Source organism: Chelonia mydas, chromosome 21 (genome assembly GCF_015237465.2).
Source record: "Chelonia mydas isolate rCheMyd1 chromosome 21, rCheMyd1.pri.v2, whole genome shotgun sequence".
Lineage (NCBI taxonomy): Eukaryota > Metazoa > Chordata > Testudines > Cheloniidae > Chelonia > Chelonia mydas.
In genome coordinates, this window is record NC_051261.2 from 9,807,799 (window position 1) to 9,828,251 (window position 20,453).

The 20,453-nt window shown below is 49.9% G+C and overlaps 1 protein-coding gene across 12 annotated transcripts in view; it reads left to right on the forward strand.

Moving 5' to 3' along the window:
* Positions 1 to 17,703, forward strand: part of LOC114020317 (circumsporozoite protein) — a 70,192-nt gene extending 52,489 nt beyond the window's left edge. For 9 of the 12 annotated variants that reach the window (XM_037885284.1, XM_037885276.1, XM_037885278.1 and 6 more), the window contains 7 exons: positions 4,209 to 4,724; positions 7,097 to 7,564; positions 8,373 to 8,491; positions 9,092 to 9,186; positions 11,318 to 11,439; positions 14,253 to 14,350; positions 17,352 to 17,703. In XM_037885284.1, the coding sequence (XP_037741212.1) occupies positions 4,209 to 4,724; positions 7,097 to 7,564; positions 8,373 to 8,491; positions 9,092 to 9,186; positions 11,318 to 11,439; positions 14,253 to 14,349 (1,417 nt within the window). In that variant the 3' untranslated portion in view covers position 14,350; positions 17,352 to 17,703. The remainder of the gene's footprint in view (positions 1 to 4,208; positions 4,725 to 7,096; positions 7,565 to 8,372; positions 8,492 to 9,091; positions 9,187 to 11,317; positions 11,440 to 14,252; positions 14,351 to 17,351) is intronic. The other 3 variants (XM_043533593.1, XM_037885283.1, XM_027825929.2) reach the window with 2 other exon arrangements.
* The last annotated feature ends 2,750 nt before the right edge of the window (positions 17,704 to 20,453 follow it).

The following is a 20,453-nucleotide window of genomic DNA, read 5'->3' on the forward strand; positions in this document are numbered from 1 at the left end:
ATCTAGTCCAACCACCCTGCTCAAAGCAGGCCCAATCCCCAATTTTTTTTGCCCCAGATCCCTAAATGGCCCCCTCAAGGATTGAACTCATAACTCTGGGTTTAGCAAGCCAATGCTCAAACCACTGAGCTATCCCTCCCATGCATCAAAAGAGGAGAAGCAGTTCTTACGCTCTACTCCGCGCTGATAAGGCCTCCATTGGAGTATCCAGGTCTGGGCAGCACATTTCTGGAAGGATGTGGACAAATGGGAGAAAGTCCAGAGGAGAGCGTCAAAAACGATTAAAGGTCTAGAAAACGTGACCTACGAGGAAAGAGCGAAAAAATGGGGGTTGTTTGGTTTGGAGAGGAGAAGTCTGAGGGGAGGGACATGATAACCGTTTTCAAGTATGTAAAAGGTTGTTCCAAGGAGGAGGGTGAAAAATTGTTCTCATTTATCTCTGAGGATAGGACAACAAGCAATGGCTTTAAATTGCAGCAAGGGAGGTTTAGGATGAACATTAGGAAGAAGTACTTCCTGTCAGGGTGGTTAAGCACTGGAACAAATTGCCTAGGGAGGTGGTGGATTCTCTGCAATTGGAGTTTTTTAAGAGCAGGTTAGAGCAGGGGTTCTCTGAGTCAGGACCCAAAATTGGGTTGTGACCCCATTTTAATGGGGTGGACAGGGCCAGTATTGGACTTGCTGGGACCCAGGGCTGAAGCTGAAACCCAAGCTCCATCCCCACCAGGGTGGTGAGGCTCGGTCTGCACCCCCCCACCCCCAAGGTCATGTAATAACTTCGTTGTCAGAAGGAGGTCGTGGTGCAATGAAGTTTGGGTTAGACAAACACCTGTCAGGAGTGGTCTAGTTATTACTTAGGCCATGTCTACACATGCGCCACATGGGATGAAGATGCTGTATGCCGACGGGAGAGCTCTCCCGTCAGGATGAAGAAACCACTTCCACGAACGGCAGAAGCTATGGTGGCTTGAGAAGATCTCCTGCCGACATAGCACTGTGCACAAGAATGCTTATGTCAGTGTAATTTATGTCACTCGGGGGTGGTTTATTCACACCCCTGAGTGACGTAAATTATGCCGACATAGGCTGTAATGTAGACATAGCCTAAATCCTGCCTTGAGTGCAGGGGGCTGGGTTAGATAACCTATTTGAGTCATTCCAGTCCTACACTTCGGTGATTCCTTGGCTCTGCATGGGCTTCCTGGGACCACACTTGCCCCTGGGTGTGAGAGTGTGCTAAGTGGACAAGAATGCAAGGGACTGGAGGGAGGTGAGAAGACAATACCAGTGAAAGAGTGTCCCCAGTTGTGGATGTGGAGGAGGTAGAGAAAAGAGGAGCAAAGAGTAGGGGAGTTGAAATCTTGGAGGGTGAGTTTGCTGTGAACCTGAGGAATATCAGGAAGCTGTTGGAAGGCACAGAGTTTGGGGAGTGATATGGTTGCTAGACTTTTTCCCACTATATATTCATAGGCACCTAGCAGAACAGGGCCCGGATCATGGCTGGGGCCTCTAGGTCAGTGGTTCTCAACCAGGGGTACATGCATACCCCTTCCAGGGGGTACATCGACTCATCCAGATATTTGCCTAGTTTTACACAGGCTGCATAAACAGCACTAGCGAGGTCAGTACAAACTAAAATTTCATACAGACAATGATTTGTTTATACTGCTCTATATATTATACACTGAAATGTAAGCACAATATTTATATTCCAAATGATTTGTTTTATAATGATATGGTGAAAATGAGAAAGGCAGCAATTTTTCAGTACTAGCGTGCTGTGACACTTCTGTATTTTTATGTCTGATTTTGTAAACAAGTAGTTTTTAAATGAAGTGAAACTTGAGGGTACGCAAGACAAATCAGACTCTCGAAAGGGATACTGCAGTCTGGAAAGGTTCAGAGCCACTCTTTTAGGTGCTACCTCAATACAAATAGCTAGTAGCTAAAAGCCTGTACAGTGGCTGTGACAGATAGGGCAACATCCTGCAATAACTTGGGGAGACCATATTGTATTAAGTGTATGAGCAGTTTATGTATCATGGTGGGCCACAGCTGCCCCACCAAGTGAAAACAGTAGGAGATGATTCCGGCAAATCACTGAGATTATAACACCCCAGAGACGTACTGCCTCCTAGGGACGCTCATATATTCTGGTTCAAATGGGGTTCTCCAGGGACCACCAGGTAAAGAAAGGACTTAAACTGAGGGCTTCATTCTGGTCCCTGATCTAAAGACTGATATGAACTTCTAACCACAGGGAAAACCCATTTGTGGGGCTTGAAGGACCGACACCAACCACCAGGGCCCTCGGTTGGATTTGGGGCTGATCTCTGGTAGGCTTTTAGCACACATGTAGCTTCTTTACTTGTTTTGAAATGCTTTCTCTGTAATGCTTCCACCTTGACAACAAATGTGTTTGCTCAGAAGGAGCTGTGTGGTAACTTGTAACTGCAGGCAATACACTGGTCCCAGCCCTTGGAGGGAAAGGAACGCACGGGTGCTGGCCTTTTTCAGCAGACTGGCTTGCTGGGGATATCACAGTGTAGAAGATAGGGACCATTGCAGCCTTAAAACCTCGGGTCCAGAGGGAGTGAGACACAGGTCTCTGCCCAAGAGAGGTAATGGCTGGGAGCCAGAAACCTTTAAGTTGAAGCCCTTGAGAGGGACCACAGAAGTTCGCCTGCAATGGTGACAATGCCATGGGTGTAGTCCATAAAGTCACGTGTGTGTGTTTGAAAAAAAGAAAAGCAAAGCTGAAAATGGCTGAAACTTAAAGATTGGATGGCAACAGACTGCAAACACCAGCGATGATTGAACCTGGTGACGTTCTGTACAAGAAGAGCTCTTGGCCGTGCATGTAGCCGCTTCCCTCCCTTCACACTGACTCAGACATTCTAGGCTCCAGAATGATGTTTAGGGTTATTGTGTGTGCTGACTCCGTGGGTGTGTTGATCGGTGTGTGCGGGTTGGGTTGTTCTGGGAGCGTTGTGTGGATTTGTGCAGGGGGTAGCTGAGGGATGTGTGCTGCAGGGAGGGGCTATGAGTGTTTGGGGGGCTGTCTGCTGGTTGTGGTGTGGTGTGGGTGGTTGTGTTGACTTGTGTCTGGAGGTGTTGTGCTGGGAGATTTGTGCTCATTTGGGCAGGTGGCAGCTGGGTGCACAGGTATGGCATTAGGGACAAGTAATCCCCACCAGTGCAGTCTCCCTTATACAACCAATTAAATTGTTGCGTGCAAATTAGCTGTAGAGTAAGGGTGACCAGTTGTTACCTTTGTACAATGGTCTCTAGATCTCTTGGCATGTTGTAGATTCATGCATGACTGTAGCTGTGTGCTGCACGGGTGTAATTCAAAAGGTCAAAATGGCTATGAACTTAAAAACTGGGTGGTAACGGACCGTGGAGACCAGGGATGATTGAACGTGGGGATATTCTAAGCAAAAAGGGCTCTCAGCCATGCTTGTAGCTGCTTCCCGCGCTTCTCACTGACCCAGCAGACGTTTGAGGCTTCAGCTTGACACACAGAGCAACATTCCTAGAATCATATACAGATAAAGGAAATAAATGGGGGGCAAAAAGAGAATTCCACCCGCAATAGGGGCTAGATCTTCACCCAGAAGCTCCCTTTTGTTACACTAAATTGCTAGATATTTTTGGTTCCTAAATGAGCACTGGGCTCTTTTGAAAATTCTAGCCATATGGGCTGGTGGGGGGGAGGGAAGTAAATTAATAAAATCTAGCCTAGCCCTTCTGGTGACACAGCGATGTCACTAGGGATTTCGCTATTCATTTTACATGGACAGCGCTCGGAGGTGGAGGAGCAGCAGCACGAACAGTGACAAATAATAATAACTGATTCCTGTATATTATTATTGTTTATTACAGTCACACCAAGGAACCCCAGTCATGGCCCAGGACCCCATTGTGCTAGGTGCTGTACAGACACAGAACAAAAAGACGGTCCCTGCCCTTACAATCTAAGCGATAGAATAGTCGTTATTGATAGATTATCTGCATCCCTTCCCTCCCCCATGGAACTCTAGAATTCCTGGGAGTTTCTGAACTGTTGGGGAGGGGGGGGTTTCAATTTGAATCCTTGGTTCTAAACTGTTGACAAACCTCAGCCCGGCTGTCCGGGTGACCTCACCAGATCCCCTCCTGTGGCGGCCGAGAGAGATGGATCCTCTGACCGTTCCCCCTGTTTCCAGCAGGCCCTCGGTGCTCCAGCTTGTTAGGAACCTCTTTGGGCTCAGGCAGAGCGCACAGGAGGGCCCAGAAACCAGAGCAGACGCACAAGAGCGGAGTAATATTGGGGACCGAGAAGAAAACAGCTCCCTGGTGCCTGCTGGGGCTGAGTCTGAGACCGGCCAGCCAGCGGGCAAAGAGCTAACTGGCGACCACCCGATCGATGAGCCCCGTGGAGATGCAACAGGCGACCTCATAGGGGAGATCCATGGCGAGCTGAAGGATATCAGTCTGGGGGACACCCCTTCCAGCCGTGGCAGGAGATCCCCTCCTACGCTGGACCACAGTGGCATGGAGATGGGAGACTCCGGTGACTGGGCCTTGTCAGACCTCTCCGAGAGCGGGAGCTGCATTGGCGCCAGCGTGGACGAGGAGGAGAAGCAGAGCATGGGAAGTGGAGCAACAGGGGAGGCATGCGGGCAGCGCTCTGGGACAGGAGATGCGGGAGGAGCATCTGCTGAGAGATGGCCCTTGGGGAGGTAAGGCATTGATGACACAGATGGCTGATGGGACGCAGGGAGTAGGGGTGGGGCGGCAAATCACATAGGAGCGAATGAAAGACTCGGAAGCACTATGGGTAAAGTGTAACTCCAGTGGCGTGAGTGGACCGAATCCAACCCCTTCTGTTTGTGATTAGTCATAAGAATATTCAGGGTCGGGGGAGGCAACTTTGCCGTGCTATTTCCTGAGCACTAGTGCAGTGTAATAGCGTTGTCTTCACATGTTGTTGATTTAACTTTTCAGTGAGTTCACTTTCTATTTCCTGGTTTCAAAGGTTTGAGTGCAGCTGACCTTAACATGCTGGAAAGGCACAAGGCAGCTCCAAGCAATCTTATTTCTGCATTAACAAGTTTGTCGTCCGTGGCTCAGCCTAGCTAATGGCAGATCTGAGTTTTAGGCCTGATTTTTTTTCCTCTTAAAACGGCCCATCGCTGCATTAACACTGGTGCTGCTCTGCTAATGTGCACTGGCTTCTGGTGTTTGACCACTCTGCTGTCCAGACCTGCTCTGAGCAGCTATGCTGGCAACTCCACTGTTACTATCACCATAGCAAGGGGGAGAGATGTTAAGATGAATACCAGTCTGGACACAGCCTTATAGAAGACGCACTCATTGCTCAGTTACAATCCTATGTTTCTCTTGTGTGGCTGTCCTTAATCCAGTTCAGGGGCTGGAAACAAGGAGGAGAACTTGTATCAACTGGTCAGCCAGCTCTTCATGGGCCACCCCAACCTGCTCCTTGGGCCACAGAAGAGTTGTGAGAGATTCTGCTCTAGGCCTATGAGCTTCCCAGCAATTCCACCCCGGGGGAAGCTACGATTCAAACAGGCATCTCCTCTCACTAGTAACATGATACATCTGCAAATGGGTGTGGCTGGAGTGTGTGTGAGGGCGGGGGGGGGGGGAGAAAGAGAGAGGTATCAAGAATGCCAGGAAATGGGTTTGAAAGTGTTAAGTGTGAAGCGGGGAGAGGTACTAAGACCACTGGGAGATGGTGTTGACAGCTGAAGGTAATTAAGATCATCAGATCTTTGAGATCCCATCTCTTATGTATCGACTGTGAAGGGGGATCCAAGTACAATGCAATGCTCTGCTGACATGGGGAAGGTACGGTTTGGTCGTGCAGGGCGATGAGACTGAATTGTGCTGGAGCTCAGCAGCGTCCAAGGTCGCTGCATGATTCAGGAACTTGGTGCTAATGTTGCTTGGACTAATCTTCATTGCAAGACTGAGCTATCTCTTTTAACCGCCTCAGATCAGAGATCCCACGCACCCTGGCCCTGATTCTCCATTGCCCTGGCTTTGCAGAGTCCTGTACGCCAGTGCAAGGAGGGTGGCAGATGCTCCCAGATCAGAATGGCAGTGTTTTATACCCACTGTGGACTGGTGTAAATGGTAGGGTGCAGGACTGTGGAGAATAAGGGTCCCTGATTGTCACGATGCACAGGTGACCTTGGAGCTGATGTGGAAAAATGTTGCCCAGCAAAAAGCAGCCTGCACAACAACTGAGAACTAAGACCCAGGTCTACACTAGAAAAGGTTTGCTGGTGTAGCTACACTGACGAATGCTCCTAGTGTAGACACAGTTCATACTAGTAAAGGATTAGGGCTTTTGCCAGAATAGAAAAGACACCAAAAAAATCACACCCCTACCCACCATTTCCCCTCCTATGCTGGACCCCAGTGGCTTGGAGACGGGAGAGTCCAGTGGTTTTGTCAACACTGCTGTGAGCCCGTGGGAACCAGCAAAAATTGCTAATGTAGACCTGGCCGAACTCATCGGTGGAGCTGTAAAACCATCAGAAATGGACTTCTTTCTTTGCTTTTTTATTATTGTTGCAAGGAATGAATTATCTCCCAGTGGCCAGTGGAGTTGTTTCCTTTTAGACCATTTGCTCTAACCATACCTACAGCAAAAGTAATATTTTTAGCTTCCTTATTTAACCAGTATCCCTTTCTGGAGCAATTCGCCCACATTTCCGCTGACCTTTCTTTTCCTTCCATCTTGTTGTGACAGTTCAAAGTGGAGAGCTTTCAAATCAATGCCAAATGACTGGGGGGGGGGGAATTCCATATAAATAAGTCATCTTGCTATTACTGAATGTTTCATGAGCGCCCACCATTTCTCTGGCTGCTCCCTTCTTGTACAGCAGCTCAGCTCGATTGGCCTTCCGCCTCCCCCGCAGAACTCTGGGGCAGTTCTGAATTCTGGAGGCAGCCATATTTCAATGGGAATCCCTGGTTCCAAACTGTTGAGAAACCCCAGCCCAGCTGTCAGGGTGACCTCACCAGATCCCCTCCTCTGGCGGCGGAGAGAAATGAATCCTCTGACCATTCCCCCTGTTTCCAGCAGGCCCTCGGTGCTCCAGCTTGTTAGGAACCTCTTTGGGCTCAGGCAGAGCGCACAGGAGGGCCCAGAAACCAGAGCAGACGCACAAGAGAGAGGGGACGTCGGGGACCGAGAAGAAGACAGCTCCCTGGTGCCCGCTGGGGCTGAGTCTGAGACCAGCCAGCCAGCGGGCAAAGAGCTAACTGGCGACCACCCGACCGATGAGCCCCGTGGAGATGCAACAGGCGACCGCATGGGGGAGATCCTTGGAGAACTGAAGAATAGCAGTCTTGGGGGCACCCCTTCCAGCCGTGGCAGGAGATCCCCTCCTACGCTGGACCACAGTGGCATGGAGATGGGAGATGCCGGTGGCTTTGTCAACACTGCTGTGGGCAAAGATAAAACAGCCCAGGATCCGTGCAACAGAATCTCTGGCAGGGAAGCAGAGAGGGTGGGAGAAGCTTCTGGTGACACAGGAACATGGGGAAAGTAAGTTTGGTTGTTAGCGACACAAGGCCGGATCCTGGCCTCACTGAGATAGGTGGCCAAACTCCCAGTCCCCCTCCCACACAGATCTGGGGGACCATTAAATGGGACAAGCATTCAGCCTTTAGATAGTGGAGAGGGTTGTGGGTTGTCTCAGAGTAAATATGAATTTGTTGTGGGCCCATATAGACAACGGGAAGCCTGTCAGATCCTGGGCAATGGTCTTTTTGTAGGGGGCCACTAGTTTGGGTTTTACTGAATATCACTAAGCAAGCAGCATCTTATTTGCTCTTTACTATTGCATTTAAGTGAGCCTCTTCGTCTCTGTTGTCAGGCCCTGTCACCCACAGCAATAGGCTGTCAGCGCCAGCACAGAGTAGCTGGGCTGTACATCCTGGGATGTACAGTCACTGGGCCCCACTCCTGACCTTGTAAGTGAAAGGGCCGGGTTCTGCTTCCAGCTATGCCAGCGTAAATGTGGAGGAAATCCAGTGTAAATGTGGAGGAACTCCAGTGGAAATCTGAACTAACGCCACTGAGGTCCATGGAGTTGCTTTGCACTTAACCTGGTGTACGTGAGCGATCAGCATTGTGGCCCCTTCCAGTCCTCGGCCTCTTTAGGTCAAGTCCTTCAACAAGTGGGACAATCAGTGCCAGGTGTGCTGGTGTTTTAAATGTGATTCCGCCTCTTCGCTTTGAACTGGGCGAAGGCCTTGTTCTCGTGGTTGGAGTGAGTGAGCGAGCGTGTGGTCACTTGAGTGCCATCCTGTTCATGGGCACCCAGCCATGCGTAACTGTGTTCTGGGTTCAGGGCTGGGATCTCACAGGTTCCGCGTGCTGACAACGAAGGAATCAGACCGACTGCAGGACCCCTGGCACTGACCGCCCAGGACTTCCGTGCCAAGGAAGAGAGAGAGCACCTCCTGAAAGGTGAGGAATGGTAGAGAGGCTGTAGATAAAGGGAATCCCTCCTGATCCATTTGGGAATTACGTCTCTTGAGAATTGTCAGGTATTCTGGTAGGTAGACGAGGTTTCCAAATACCTCGGTCTAGTCCTTCACATCCATGCTGATCCCTGAATCTTGAGAACTCAATTACTGTAGGCACTCTGTGCTGCATTGGGAAAGTCTCTGGGCTCGGTCCAATGGACATGGAGAGCAGGTCTCAGCATTGGGGAGGAGAGGCCAATGTGGATGGGTCAGAAGCAGAGTAGAAGCCCTTTCCATAGCCATGAAGAGTCCAGCTGAGAAATGCACTTTGATCCAAGTGCATTTATATTCCTTATCACCACAGTATGTGACCACCCTTTATAACCCATTTTAGTTCATTTTATATGCTGTCATCTGTTTAAATACCAGGGGCTGAGCTCTCTACTGGCCTAACACCATTCACTTCACTGGAGATATGCCAACAAAGGGGTTGGCGCTTGATCATATACTGTATCTGGGACATGTATTACCCTTCCATATGGGATGTACGATGAGACTGCTCAGAGGATTCACTGCTTTATTTGTGGGGTTTTGTAAACAGAGGATCTAAATGGAGGATCTCCGAAGGCAGAGCTGTCTCCATGGAACAAGCTCATCAACATGTACAAGCAGAGACGGAAGCTTCCTGTTCCTAAGGTTGGTTATATAATACAGAGCAGTGGGCTAAACTAGCGGTGAGGTACTTTTGCTTTTACTTTACAAGCAGGGATAAGCGCTCACCCGTTCGGAAAAGGGACTGTAAAAAGGACAGCCTGGGGCTCTCCTTTATTCCCTCGTGCTGGTCCCAGATATCGTTTGCTCTGCTTCCAAATCAAATCAGTGATTTTTACATTATATTTTTGCGACTGCTAATGCTGTAAACCCAACTGGGATCAGAAAATCCTGCTGGGTCCTCTCTGCCTCTTTCATCCTTGCCCCTAATCGAGATTCTGCAGTCAGGGCCTAGCAAGATTTCTAGATTATGCCCCTAAAGTTCCTGCTAGAGATGCCCTAAAGCCTCTGCAGGGTTAGGTAACTGCAAGCTGAGTAGTCCTGACAACACAGCTGGCCTCCCTGATTGAAATACGGAGGTGTCTTGGAGGCACTTAGAGCTGTGAAGGATGAAAAAATGAATGCTAAAACCTAAGTAGTGCAGTGTAGTGGTTAGAGCAGGGAACTGGTATTCAGGGCCTTTGGGTTCTATTCCCAGATCTGCTACTGACCCTCTGTTAGGGTCATAGTCATAGTTAGTTACCCATAGTCAGTTAACTTCTCGAGGCATCTGTAAGATAAGGATACATATCACCTGACAGAGGTGTGCTGTGAGGCTTAATTCGCCTATCGAGTCCTTCGGATGAAAGGAGGTATGTCCACAAAAGTCATTTTGCCTTCACTGACAATCCCATTGAAAAGGCACCTGCAATTTCCTAATTAACATTCCAGCCAGTGCAAGAGGAGACACAATGACTCAATCTGACCCTTCTCCGAGGCCTTCAGTTCAAAGGGTGGCCAAATTCATAGCACTGGATGCTGTACGGTTCCCACCGTCCGGCATTACCTCTGTTAAATGTCATAGCAGGGCAGTTTGAGTGACACCAAAAAGGGTTCTGAGACGGAGGCGAGTGGTTCGGTCTCACACAGATAGACTATAAATGGGTCCAACCGAGCCCCATTTCTCTACTGCAAGGAGTACTACATTTGACCCTCCAGGCCCCACTCTTACTCAGACACTCAAATATGTACTTCTCTGTCTGGCTAGATTTCTAGGTGCTATCTGTCTTCAGCACTTATATGGCCCCTTTATCATAGTATCTGGGCACCTCGCAGCACCTCTGAAAGGCAGAGCAATGCTACTACCCCCTTTTTATAGATGGGGAACTGAGGCACAGAGAGACTAAGTGACTTGGCCAAGGTCATAGAGGAAGTCTGTAGCAGAGCAGGGACTTAAACCCAGGTTTTCTCAGTCCTGGGCCAGTCCTCTAGACACTGGGCCATCCTTTCTTTGCTGCTGCCTTCCTTGATACTGTCTGCAGTACAATATGTTTGTTCAGCCAAGAGACTTTGTCACTTTAAAGCTGACCCAGGAACTGGTAGAGCTACAGGAAGTGAACTCAGGGTAGCTGAGGAGTTAGCAACTCAATAAAGCAGTTGTGTATGAGTGTTTCTCTGCCTAGGTGCGGAAATGTCATAGCATTTGGGTGCAAGACAATGAAGAAGTCAGGCCACATCTCTGCTGCAATGTGGGTTGTATTAAGACACCATCTTCAGGAAATGATCTGTTGGCCAGTGACACACAGCATGGACAGGGGCAAGGTTTTTAAAATGGTGCAGGGAAACTGTCCTAGATCAAAGGATTTTTGTTAGATTTCCCCTGCCCGTGTCAGCCAGCAGAACCACCTTACGGGATCTGAAGCTGTTTGACAAACTGGGGGAGGTAGGAATGTCCAGTGGTGAGAACAGGGGACTGGGAGTCAGAAGATTTGGCTTATGTTCTGAGCTCTGTCACTGACGCTGTATGTGACCCTGGGCAAGTTGTTCCCCTCCTCCCCCGTCTGTGCCTCAGTTTCCCCATCTGTAACAGGGATAATAACATATTCTACACGATAAAATCTGTTGAGATCCTTTGATAGAAATCTCAATATAGAAGGACAATGTGTTTCAAGGTCAGCTTCTGAAAATAGTTTCCCGACTTCATTCAAACTGCAGTGTCGAGAGTGCCTTGATGCAAGTCCCTTTTCTCTATTCTCACCTGTCCTCAACCTCCATTTTCCTGCACTTCCATCTCCAGGAACACCCAGTGCAGCTGGAAATGGAAGAGGGAGCCACTCTGAATCTAACTGTTTATGAATTTGCAACACCCGAGCCTCATCTCATCTCTTCAGAATCCTCTGGTACTGCCCTGATCTATAGGTGAGATCCACCACGCTCTTCGACAAAGAAAGGAAGCATAAACACAACCCCAATCAGACACGGTCCAAATTCTGTCTAGTTTCACAAAGCCGAACTGTATTTAAGAATTTTTTCAGGACAAGCGATGCAGTTACCAGTGCAGTTGAGAGAATGTGTTGAACTGGAAGCCGAAGCATGGTCATACTCTCTCTGACCACTAGGTGGCACCGTGGGACTTAAAAAACCAAACCCAGAGATGGGCTGAAAATGTCTTCAGTACAGCGGAGTGATGTGCGTTTGAACAGGGTCCCTTAGAGAGGAGGAAATTGATCTCCAAACCCACATGGGCCAAATCATCTATTTCCCAAAATAGACTGAATAAATATTTCCCCATGTACATTAGTGAATAAGCTATCCTGGTGTTCAAATACACTGAATACAAGACAATATAATAGAAAACATTGTGATGCTGTCCTGGCTAGCTGCTTGGAATTTATTGGCAGCAACAGGGCTAAAGGAAAATCACAAACTGAGAACAGCAGGGATCCTGACCCTCTCTTGAGCAGTTCCCATTCCATCCAATAGAGGGCAGCAGTTTACACACACACACACACACACACACACACACTCACAGGCACACACTTGTCTCTATGGGAAGCAACCTAGAGGTAAATATGTGAATGTTTCTGCACAGCTTCCTGTATCACTGAGCTATGCTAAAACCACTGATCTCATAGCGTGGGCAGCACATTAACCGTGAGCTTGTGCTTTGGGGCTGGAAATGCCTCTTTGTTCTGTGTCTGTACAGCACCTAGCACAATGGGGCCCTGGTTCACGATTGGGACTCTAGGTGCTACCGCAGTGCAAATAATAAATAAAAATAATTAAGATGTTATTGCAAAAAAGCCAGTGCTTTACCGGGCTGCACATATATAATTCCCCTTTAGCATCAGCCTTGGTCAGACCATAGGTATTTCTGTCCTGTGCAGGGTGCTTCTTGATAAGGATTCATTTCAGACAATGGGTGAGGCAGAATATACTCTAGCTCACTCTCCTATAACTGCATCTGCAGGAGGAAAGGACGGTTTGTGTTAGTCAAGTCACATGCTCTGACTTGATGATACACAGGGCGTTGGTTGATACAGTTAGTAAGAAGGTGCCATTTTTTAAAGTCACGGATGACAAGTGCTTTAAGAGCACTCCGGCTCTGAAATGAACTGGTCGCTCTCAGACATCCAAAATGTATAAACCATGACCTCATGCACATCCTGGCATTCTAAGCAGAGGCCAAGAAATAAGTGGGTCAGAGAGAGCGAAATCCCTTTTTGTCCGTGGTGGGGATCTCAAAGCTGAAGTTATAATTGCTGTGCTGTATCTAGGCTCTGGATGAAGAGAGGAAATCAGTCTCCAGGCCCAGCACTTTTCACTTACACTAAATTTGCCTAATCAGTTAAAAACACAACAGACCCAGGCCTCCCTCTATAATAGCTGCGGTACGGTGTGCTACATTAGTCAAGGGATCTCTTTGCCCATGTCCAGAGAATCCAGCCGAAGCCAGGCTGTGCTTTTCAGGCATTTGGAGAGCATCACTGTTACCTGGTTAGAACAAAAGAATTTATAAATATGTTTTGTGATATTCTGTTGTACAAACAAGGGAACAAAGAGGGGGTGCCTGCTGCCACATGGATCTATTGTGTGGCAGCTAAAGCCATGTACGTTCCAAGTGTCCAAGTCCTGTAGAAGTTCTTTGTACAGCCACACAACCACTGGGGATGGAAAAGGCCTGCTGGATCATTTATCCATCTCCTTTCCCCTCACCTCCCAATGCAAGATTGTTTGCTATAGTCCATTCCCCAGGGCTTTTGTGTGTCTGTTTTGAAATGTGCCAGGTATGGGTCTCCCACCCCTTCCCTTGGGGGTTGAATCCAACATCTAATGGAGCTTCCTTTAAATCAAGCTAAATCATGAATGGCTACATCTTTGTGGGCTGAGAAGGGTGAAGTGTGGGAACCACGTAAACCTGCTGCCTAGACTCCTGCAGACACACAAACAGAGTTCTCGTCCCCTCCACATGGGCAGCCACTGGGGAGAGGTCCTACAGGCCCGTAATGTGGGAATCTCTTTGTTGGGCTAACGACCCATTAGCTCCTGAGGGCTCTTGCTGATGCAGGAGAGGTAGTTAGTTCAACTGCTCTCAGGCTGTGGGACAGTCTGACCTTACTGTTTAATAGGTGTATTGTCTGTTAAGTGTTGTTTTATCTATGACCATTATCAGAGAGCTGGCGCATGCTCAGACACTGACTAGGGAGCTTGTTTCTGGGTCTGCTAGCTGGCAGCAAGATTAGAAAGTCTGAAGGTGTAGAATGGGCTTGGGACTTACGTTTCAATGGAGGAGAAACATACGGGTGCACAGACAATGGGCCCAGTTCTGTTCTGAGTCACAGCAGTGCACATCCAGAGTCACTCGCTGGGCTGCAGGGGAGAGATTCTGGTTCTCACTGCTCAGGATCAGAATGTGGCTCTGTGCCACTTCTATTCAGCGCGTTCAATAGCTGGCACATTTATTGCTGGAGGCAGCATGTTCTAATGACTGCGACAGGGGATGGAGTCAGGACTCCTGGGTTCTAGTCCCAGCTCTGCCACTGAGTCGCTCTCTTTTAACCTCGTCCGTAAACTGGGGATAATATTTAGTTTGCAGAGGATTTGTGAGGCTTCATCCACTAAGTGTTTGGACGATGCTAGATTAGTGCAAAGTATTATTCCTAGTTTCTTGAGCACGTGTGGGGTAAATTCCAGTGATTGTCTCTCCTGATGAACTTATTTCTCCAATCCAGGTTTCCCGATGACAGAGCTGGGGAAACTGTTGGCCACTTTGGGAGAGCCCAGGGAGACCTGAGGACCAATGGACTGGAAGCTCCTGAAGCAGACTGAGGTCAGTCAGGAACAGAAGAGCAGTCTGGACTGGGCCACCGACTTACAGCTCCCAGGAGCGCTGTGAGATTGGGCACTGGTGCCCTGCACGTTCCCTTTTCTTACAGGGCTGCTGTTTGTCGATCCAAGTTACACTCTGGTGGTAAACGGCTCCTCTGTACGGGGTGTTTTGAGTGTTCAAAATCCAGCCCCATGCCTAGATCTCCTAGGCTGGGTCTGCACTGCAGATTGCTGGCAGCGGGGTGTAAGTTATGTGTGGCTCCAGGCCACGGTGAACAGTAGGCTGCTTCCGCACGGTGGGGTGTCACTATGTGCCTCAGTGAAAGGCTCTGGCAGAGGCGAGACAGTGGGAAAAGGCTCCTTTCCCCTCTTCCTCCCCGCTGCCAGAGCCTTTCCCCACTGCTGGAGCCTTTTCCTGCGGGGGGGGAGACTCTGGCAGCAGGGAGGCAGCGGGACGCTATGCTGGTAAAGATAGCGGTGTAGATGGGGGAGGCGCTGCTTGGCTTGCAGAGGGCCGCGTAGGGTACGTACCGTCTTTACTCACCTAAGCCGTACCTCACCGTCTACACAGCTGTTGAGAGTCATGCTGGGGAGCTGCTGGGGTGTGTACTCTACATGCTGCCATAAACTGTGTGCAGGGTAGACACACCCATAGAGTTTAGGGGTGGAAGAGACCATTAGATCATCTAGTCTGACCTCTTCAGGCCATTGTATTGCACCGGTTCCCCGGGGAAGCCCCAAAACTTGGGTTAAACTAAAGCATTTCAGTCCTCAGCAGACTACATTGTTGCATGCCACAGGGCAGAGGAGAGGCGAGAGCGAAGGCGGGGGATTGGTTAGGTGGGATATGCCCAGATGGCCTGTGCTCTTCTGATTACATCAGCTGACGAGGCGGCAGGACTCCTGGGTTCTATTCCTGCCTCTGCTGCTGTTGACTGTGTGACCAAGGCTGAGTCCCGGTGGCCAAGGCTTTTGAAAGAAGGGGACCTCAAGTTAGGCTCTAAGTCTATATTTAGGCACCCAAGTAGATGAGCTGATTTTCAATGGTGCTGAACACCCAGCAGCTCCCACTGAAGCTCCCACAGGAGCTCAGCACTTTGAAAATCAGGCCACTTATTTAGGTGACTAAACGTTGGACTCAGGAGCCTACGTTTAGGCCTCAACCACCCGTGCCTCAGTTTCCCCATTTATCCAATGGAATGTATAACAGTTGTTGTTCTCAGGCGTGTTGCTGAAGTTAGTGCAGTGTTTATAAAATGCCTAGAGATCCTGGGAGAAAGTTCAGCATGCTATAAAATGATTGGTGAAAGAAACCGCCAGTCCCCAGGAGGAGGAAGAGTGGTGACTTTTCAAACATCAGTCTTAAAAAAACGGTACTGTGCTTGTGGTTCCATATCACTCCCATAGCCCGAATCCAGTGCTGGTTCGAGGCCGGAGCCAGTAGGGATCAGCAAGCTCCCTTACAAAGCGCGGACAAATGGAAGCAGGGACAAAGCTCCTTCCTCCCTACCCCATGTGGGAAAAGCCCATCTGGAATGCAGCAAAGCATAGCGCAGCCCTCCGCGAAGCAGCTGGGCCCCTGTGCCCACTCCCCGGCCCTGTGCGGGTGGGTGGGTGTGGAATTCTTTGGAGGATTTTGTTTCTCGCTCGATCAAAGTGCAATTGTTTGTCTTTTCTCTGGTAGCTGCGTGTGGGGGGTTGGGGGGAGGGGAAGCGCCCAATTATCATTTTAAAAACCTCGTGCGGAGGCGGCTGCTTTGCCTTGTCTCATCCAGAACGTGGCATGTAGGGGTTTTTTCCCCGCACACGAGCCTGGACGCGGATGGCTCTCTGTGTGATGGGCGGGCAGCGGCAGTTTGTATAAGAGCTTGTGATGGTACCTGGGGACTTACTGCTAAGGACGATTATAGCTTCTTCTGCCCCTCCCCTGCCCTAGCCAGTCAATGCTCTTCCTCCCCTCCTCCGAACTGTGTTCCTGGAGTGCGGGTGTGATCCTGACCCTGTGCACAGCCACAGCGCCTGTCCTCTGAGGCTCTCGGAGGGCTCTGCACGCAGTAATTAAGCCAGCGAGGTGGATAGGTGTGATCTTCATTTGCAGATGGTAAACTGAGGCACGGAGGTTAAGGGCTGGATTTCCAGGGGCCCGGAAGCCAACAGGGACCCGCCGGCGTTGGCATCTCTGAAACTGAGGCCATATAGCGACTACGGCAACAAACTGAGTCAGTGGGACTAGAACCCAGAGTCCTTCCGCACCCATTCTCACCGTCAAGGGCGGAGCGGGGGGCAAGCGCAGGAGGGGACGAGCGTGAGCATCAGACCAGCCAGAGGGAGAGGAACACTTGGGCCTCGTCAGTACTAGTAACTGTAGGGCCCATTTTTCAGCACTGGTTCTAGCAGTGGGACAAGCCAGTGAAGTCCAGGCTCCGCGCCCTTTTCTGGCCCCGGCCTCAGGGCCCCTTGCTGGGAATGCCTGAGCCCAGTCTGCACTGACACTCGTGCCTCTGCTCGTAACAGCTTCTGATGTGAAATGGTAACGAATGGAAAGGGAAGTGAAGAGCCATGGGGAAGGGGAGCAACTCTTCAGCTGGGGACTGGAGCGAGCCGGAGCCAGTGAGGTTCGGGGAGCTGGTGCACATGGCTGGACATGCAGAGGAGAAGGCTCTTGCACCTGTGATAAGAGCCTTTGCCACGATTGTGGGAGGGGAGCGTGGAGGCCATTGGCGGGTGAGCAGAAGGGGAAGGGGAGAGACTACAGATTCATAGACTTCCAGGCCAGAAGGGACCAGTATGAACATCTCGGCTGACCTCCGAGAACCTACTTCAGTAGAGACTGACCATCCCTCTTCCATACACATGAGACTGGCCCTCGGAGCAGGATTCACTTCTCAGTTCCCTTGTGTGCCAGGAGCTGGTGGGATTGGGCAGCAGGCAGTGATATTGGTCAGACAGCTCTGCATTCGCCAGTGTGATTCGGTAACACGCTTTCTCTCTGCCCTGGCCAGAACCTGCTCCTAGAAGAGATGGGACAGTGGCCCCAAGAACAAGCTTATGTTTTGATCACGGTGAGTCTGCAAGCCCCCTTCATCTAGCAGATGAAGATGAAGAAAGAAGATTGAGACCGGTTCTTTGGTCCCCACCAAGCTGGTGTCTGGGACAAAGCCTGTTAGCTGCAAGCTTGTTCCTGTTCCCTCTTTCAGTGTCTATGCCTCCCCCCTTTGAATGTTTATCCCCTTGCCTAGGCTGGCATTCACTGTATTTTTAGAGTAAGTGTTTTACGTTGGTTGATTGTTCTCAGTTCCCCCTAAGATCACAGACTCCTCCCCCCTTATTAAATGGAGTTCTGTGTTGAATTAATTTCCTTCTTGGTTTTGGGTTTTTTGTTGTTGTTGTTGCTGCTGGTTCTTTGTATACTCCGTGTTCAAAAAATCATTTAGAAAATTGCAGGGAGCATAAAGATGGACAAATCTCTCCTGCCTTCCCCCACTCGTGGCCGAGTTTAGAGAGGAGAATGATCTATTGTTAGGTTACCTAGTCCACTTCCTCACCAAAGCAGGACTGACTAGGGATACAGAGCATCTTCCATTCATTTGGGGAAGGGAAAGAGAGGGAACCCCTCTGTTTGCTTTGGGGAATCTCCCCCGATTGCAGAGTGAGAAATGAGATCTCCTCTTCCCTGGCTCTGTCGCTCACTGGAGAGAGAGGTATCCCACCTCCTCCATTTGCTGATGGGTAGCCTGGGTATGAGGGGATGACAGAAACCCGTCCCTCTTGTTACGGGGACCCCCGGCTCTGTGCTGGTGTGGAGTCACTGCACCATCAGCGGTGTGCCTCAGTTGCCTGCCAGACACCCTTACGCACAGGCACTGCGACAAATGGTGGCCACAAATCCCGAGCCTGGGAGGTGGCGGCTGACCTCGCTTCATCCTGCACTTCCACCCCATGTTTGACCAGCGCTGGGCGCTTCAACCAGTGACCTCGGGGAAGTGTTCTCCGAACTCTGCCTTGGCCTCAATGAGGACATTGGGCCAATCCCCGGCTCTTCCGGACAGGCTGTGTGAGCTGAGCTGCAGCAGCGGCTGGCAGCCCAAGGCCCGGGCTAATCTGGGAATTCTATGACAGGAAGCACACGCCCAGCCAACCTGCCAGAAGACAAAGCCTGCAATGTACAAATCAGCTCCCAGGGGTGTTCCTGTGCAGAGCTGCGGCTATTTTTGACTGTTTCCCAGCCCTAGTGCCATGTTGGTTTAGTTCCAGGGGCTCCATGGAGGCTAGGGTATGAATCAACCATGCACCTGCTTTTGCCATGTAGCTGTGGATGCAGGACTGTTGTGCTCCCGTATGGACAAGGCACACAGATGGCTCTCCATTTCTATCAATCCCTGCCCCTAAAACAGGGTCCCATATATTCTATGATGCTGCTGAATTTCCCACAGACACCCTCCCTCACCGCAGAATTGTGCGCCACCATCTAAACTTTCAGTGGTTTCAAAATATCTTGCCTAGTTGTTGGGGCCACAACGTACCTTCTAAACCTGCATGTAATTCCTGAACCTGCCGACAGCCTGAAACAATGGCTTTGAGAGGTGTGAACTATCCCCGTTCACCACAAGGGGGCGTTTACTCCGGAACCAGGCTCAGCAGTTTACACGGCAGCATGGTTTGTTATTTCACTGCCGATCATTTGCGCAGAACTATCCAGCCAGCATGCAACATCCCACATTCCCAGCCTGCCTTCCGGGGTGCCCAAAGCCGCAGGTAACTTCTGCCCACCTGTCGGAACCTCCAGCCAACACCTCCAGACCAGTTCTGTGCCATCGATGCAACAACCCGCAGCACACGGAAAACTAGCGATTGAAGGACAGAGACAAGGAATTGAATTTGACAGAAACATGAGTCACTTCTACCCTGCCTGTGTTTTGGGTCGGTGAACACCCCTATTTTGTAATTGACCTGGACTTCCAGGGTACTGCACCAGAGCGCTAGAGAATCCAGGTGCAGAATGCTGCGGTGACCACAGGCCCTTAACCCCAAGGTAACCTTTAGGGAGTGACGCTGTCTGTTCCCACAGTGCTTTCTCCAGGATACATCTGGGTTTAAGGCCTGGCCTAGCTTCATCTCCGAGGAATCCACCTCCCGCGTTGTGAAACCATTTTGTGGCCGAGCCGGTCACTTGGTTGGAGGCAGAAGTGTAACATCTTCCAAGATAGGCACTGGCCCTTCTGTCTTGGAGAGGCACCTCGCTGGACCCCATAGCCCTCTGTGCAGAGAAGGATGGGGCTGGGATTTATTGCTGCAGCAACAGCTCTCTCGCTGTCAAGTGGTAAATGCAGCTGTAATTAAATGGGAGACTAAGGTGATCAGCTAAGACTGACGTCAAAGGGAAATGGGATGGCTTCATGAATCCATCTTGAGGAAACTCAGGTGTTTACCTTGTATGACTGTGACTTCTAACTCAGGCTTATGCAATAGAGCATGCTCTCAGGAGCAGCTCAGGGCTGGGAAGTGAAGCTGAGCAGTGCTTACCTGAAGGCCCTGTAAATCTGGAGTAGCTCCAATCCAGGAAGTGAGGTTAGTCTGAATTTACATTTGCCTAACCAAGATCAGAATCGGTGGAGTTTTAATAGTAATACTTAGCTTGCCCAAGGTCACTCAGCAGGCCCATGGCGGAGCCAGAAATAGACCCCAGGTTTCCTGAGTTCCAGTCCAGTGCTCTATCCAGTAGGTCACACTATCTCAAACTGCCTTTTAGCCTGACATAAGGCCCACCCCTGTGGTCCTTACATGGGCATAACTCTACTTGTCTTCAGCAAGCCTTTAGCAAAGTATCTCACAAGAGGCTATTGAAGAAATCAAAGTGCCACAGGTGAAAAGCAAAGGGCCGTCGTTGATTAGAAAATGGCTAAAGACAGCTTTGGAATAACACTTGTCAGGACAACAAGGAGTCCAGTGGCACCTTAAAGACGAACAGATTTATTTGGGCATAAGCTTTCGTGGATGCACCTGAAGAAGTGAGGTTTTTTACCCACAAAAGCTTATGCCCAAATAAATCTGTTAGTCTTTCAGGTGCCACCAGACTCCTTGTTGTTTTCGTGGATACGGACTAA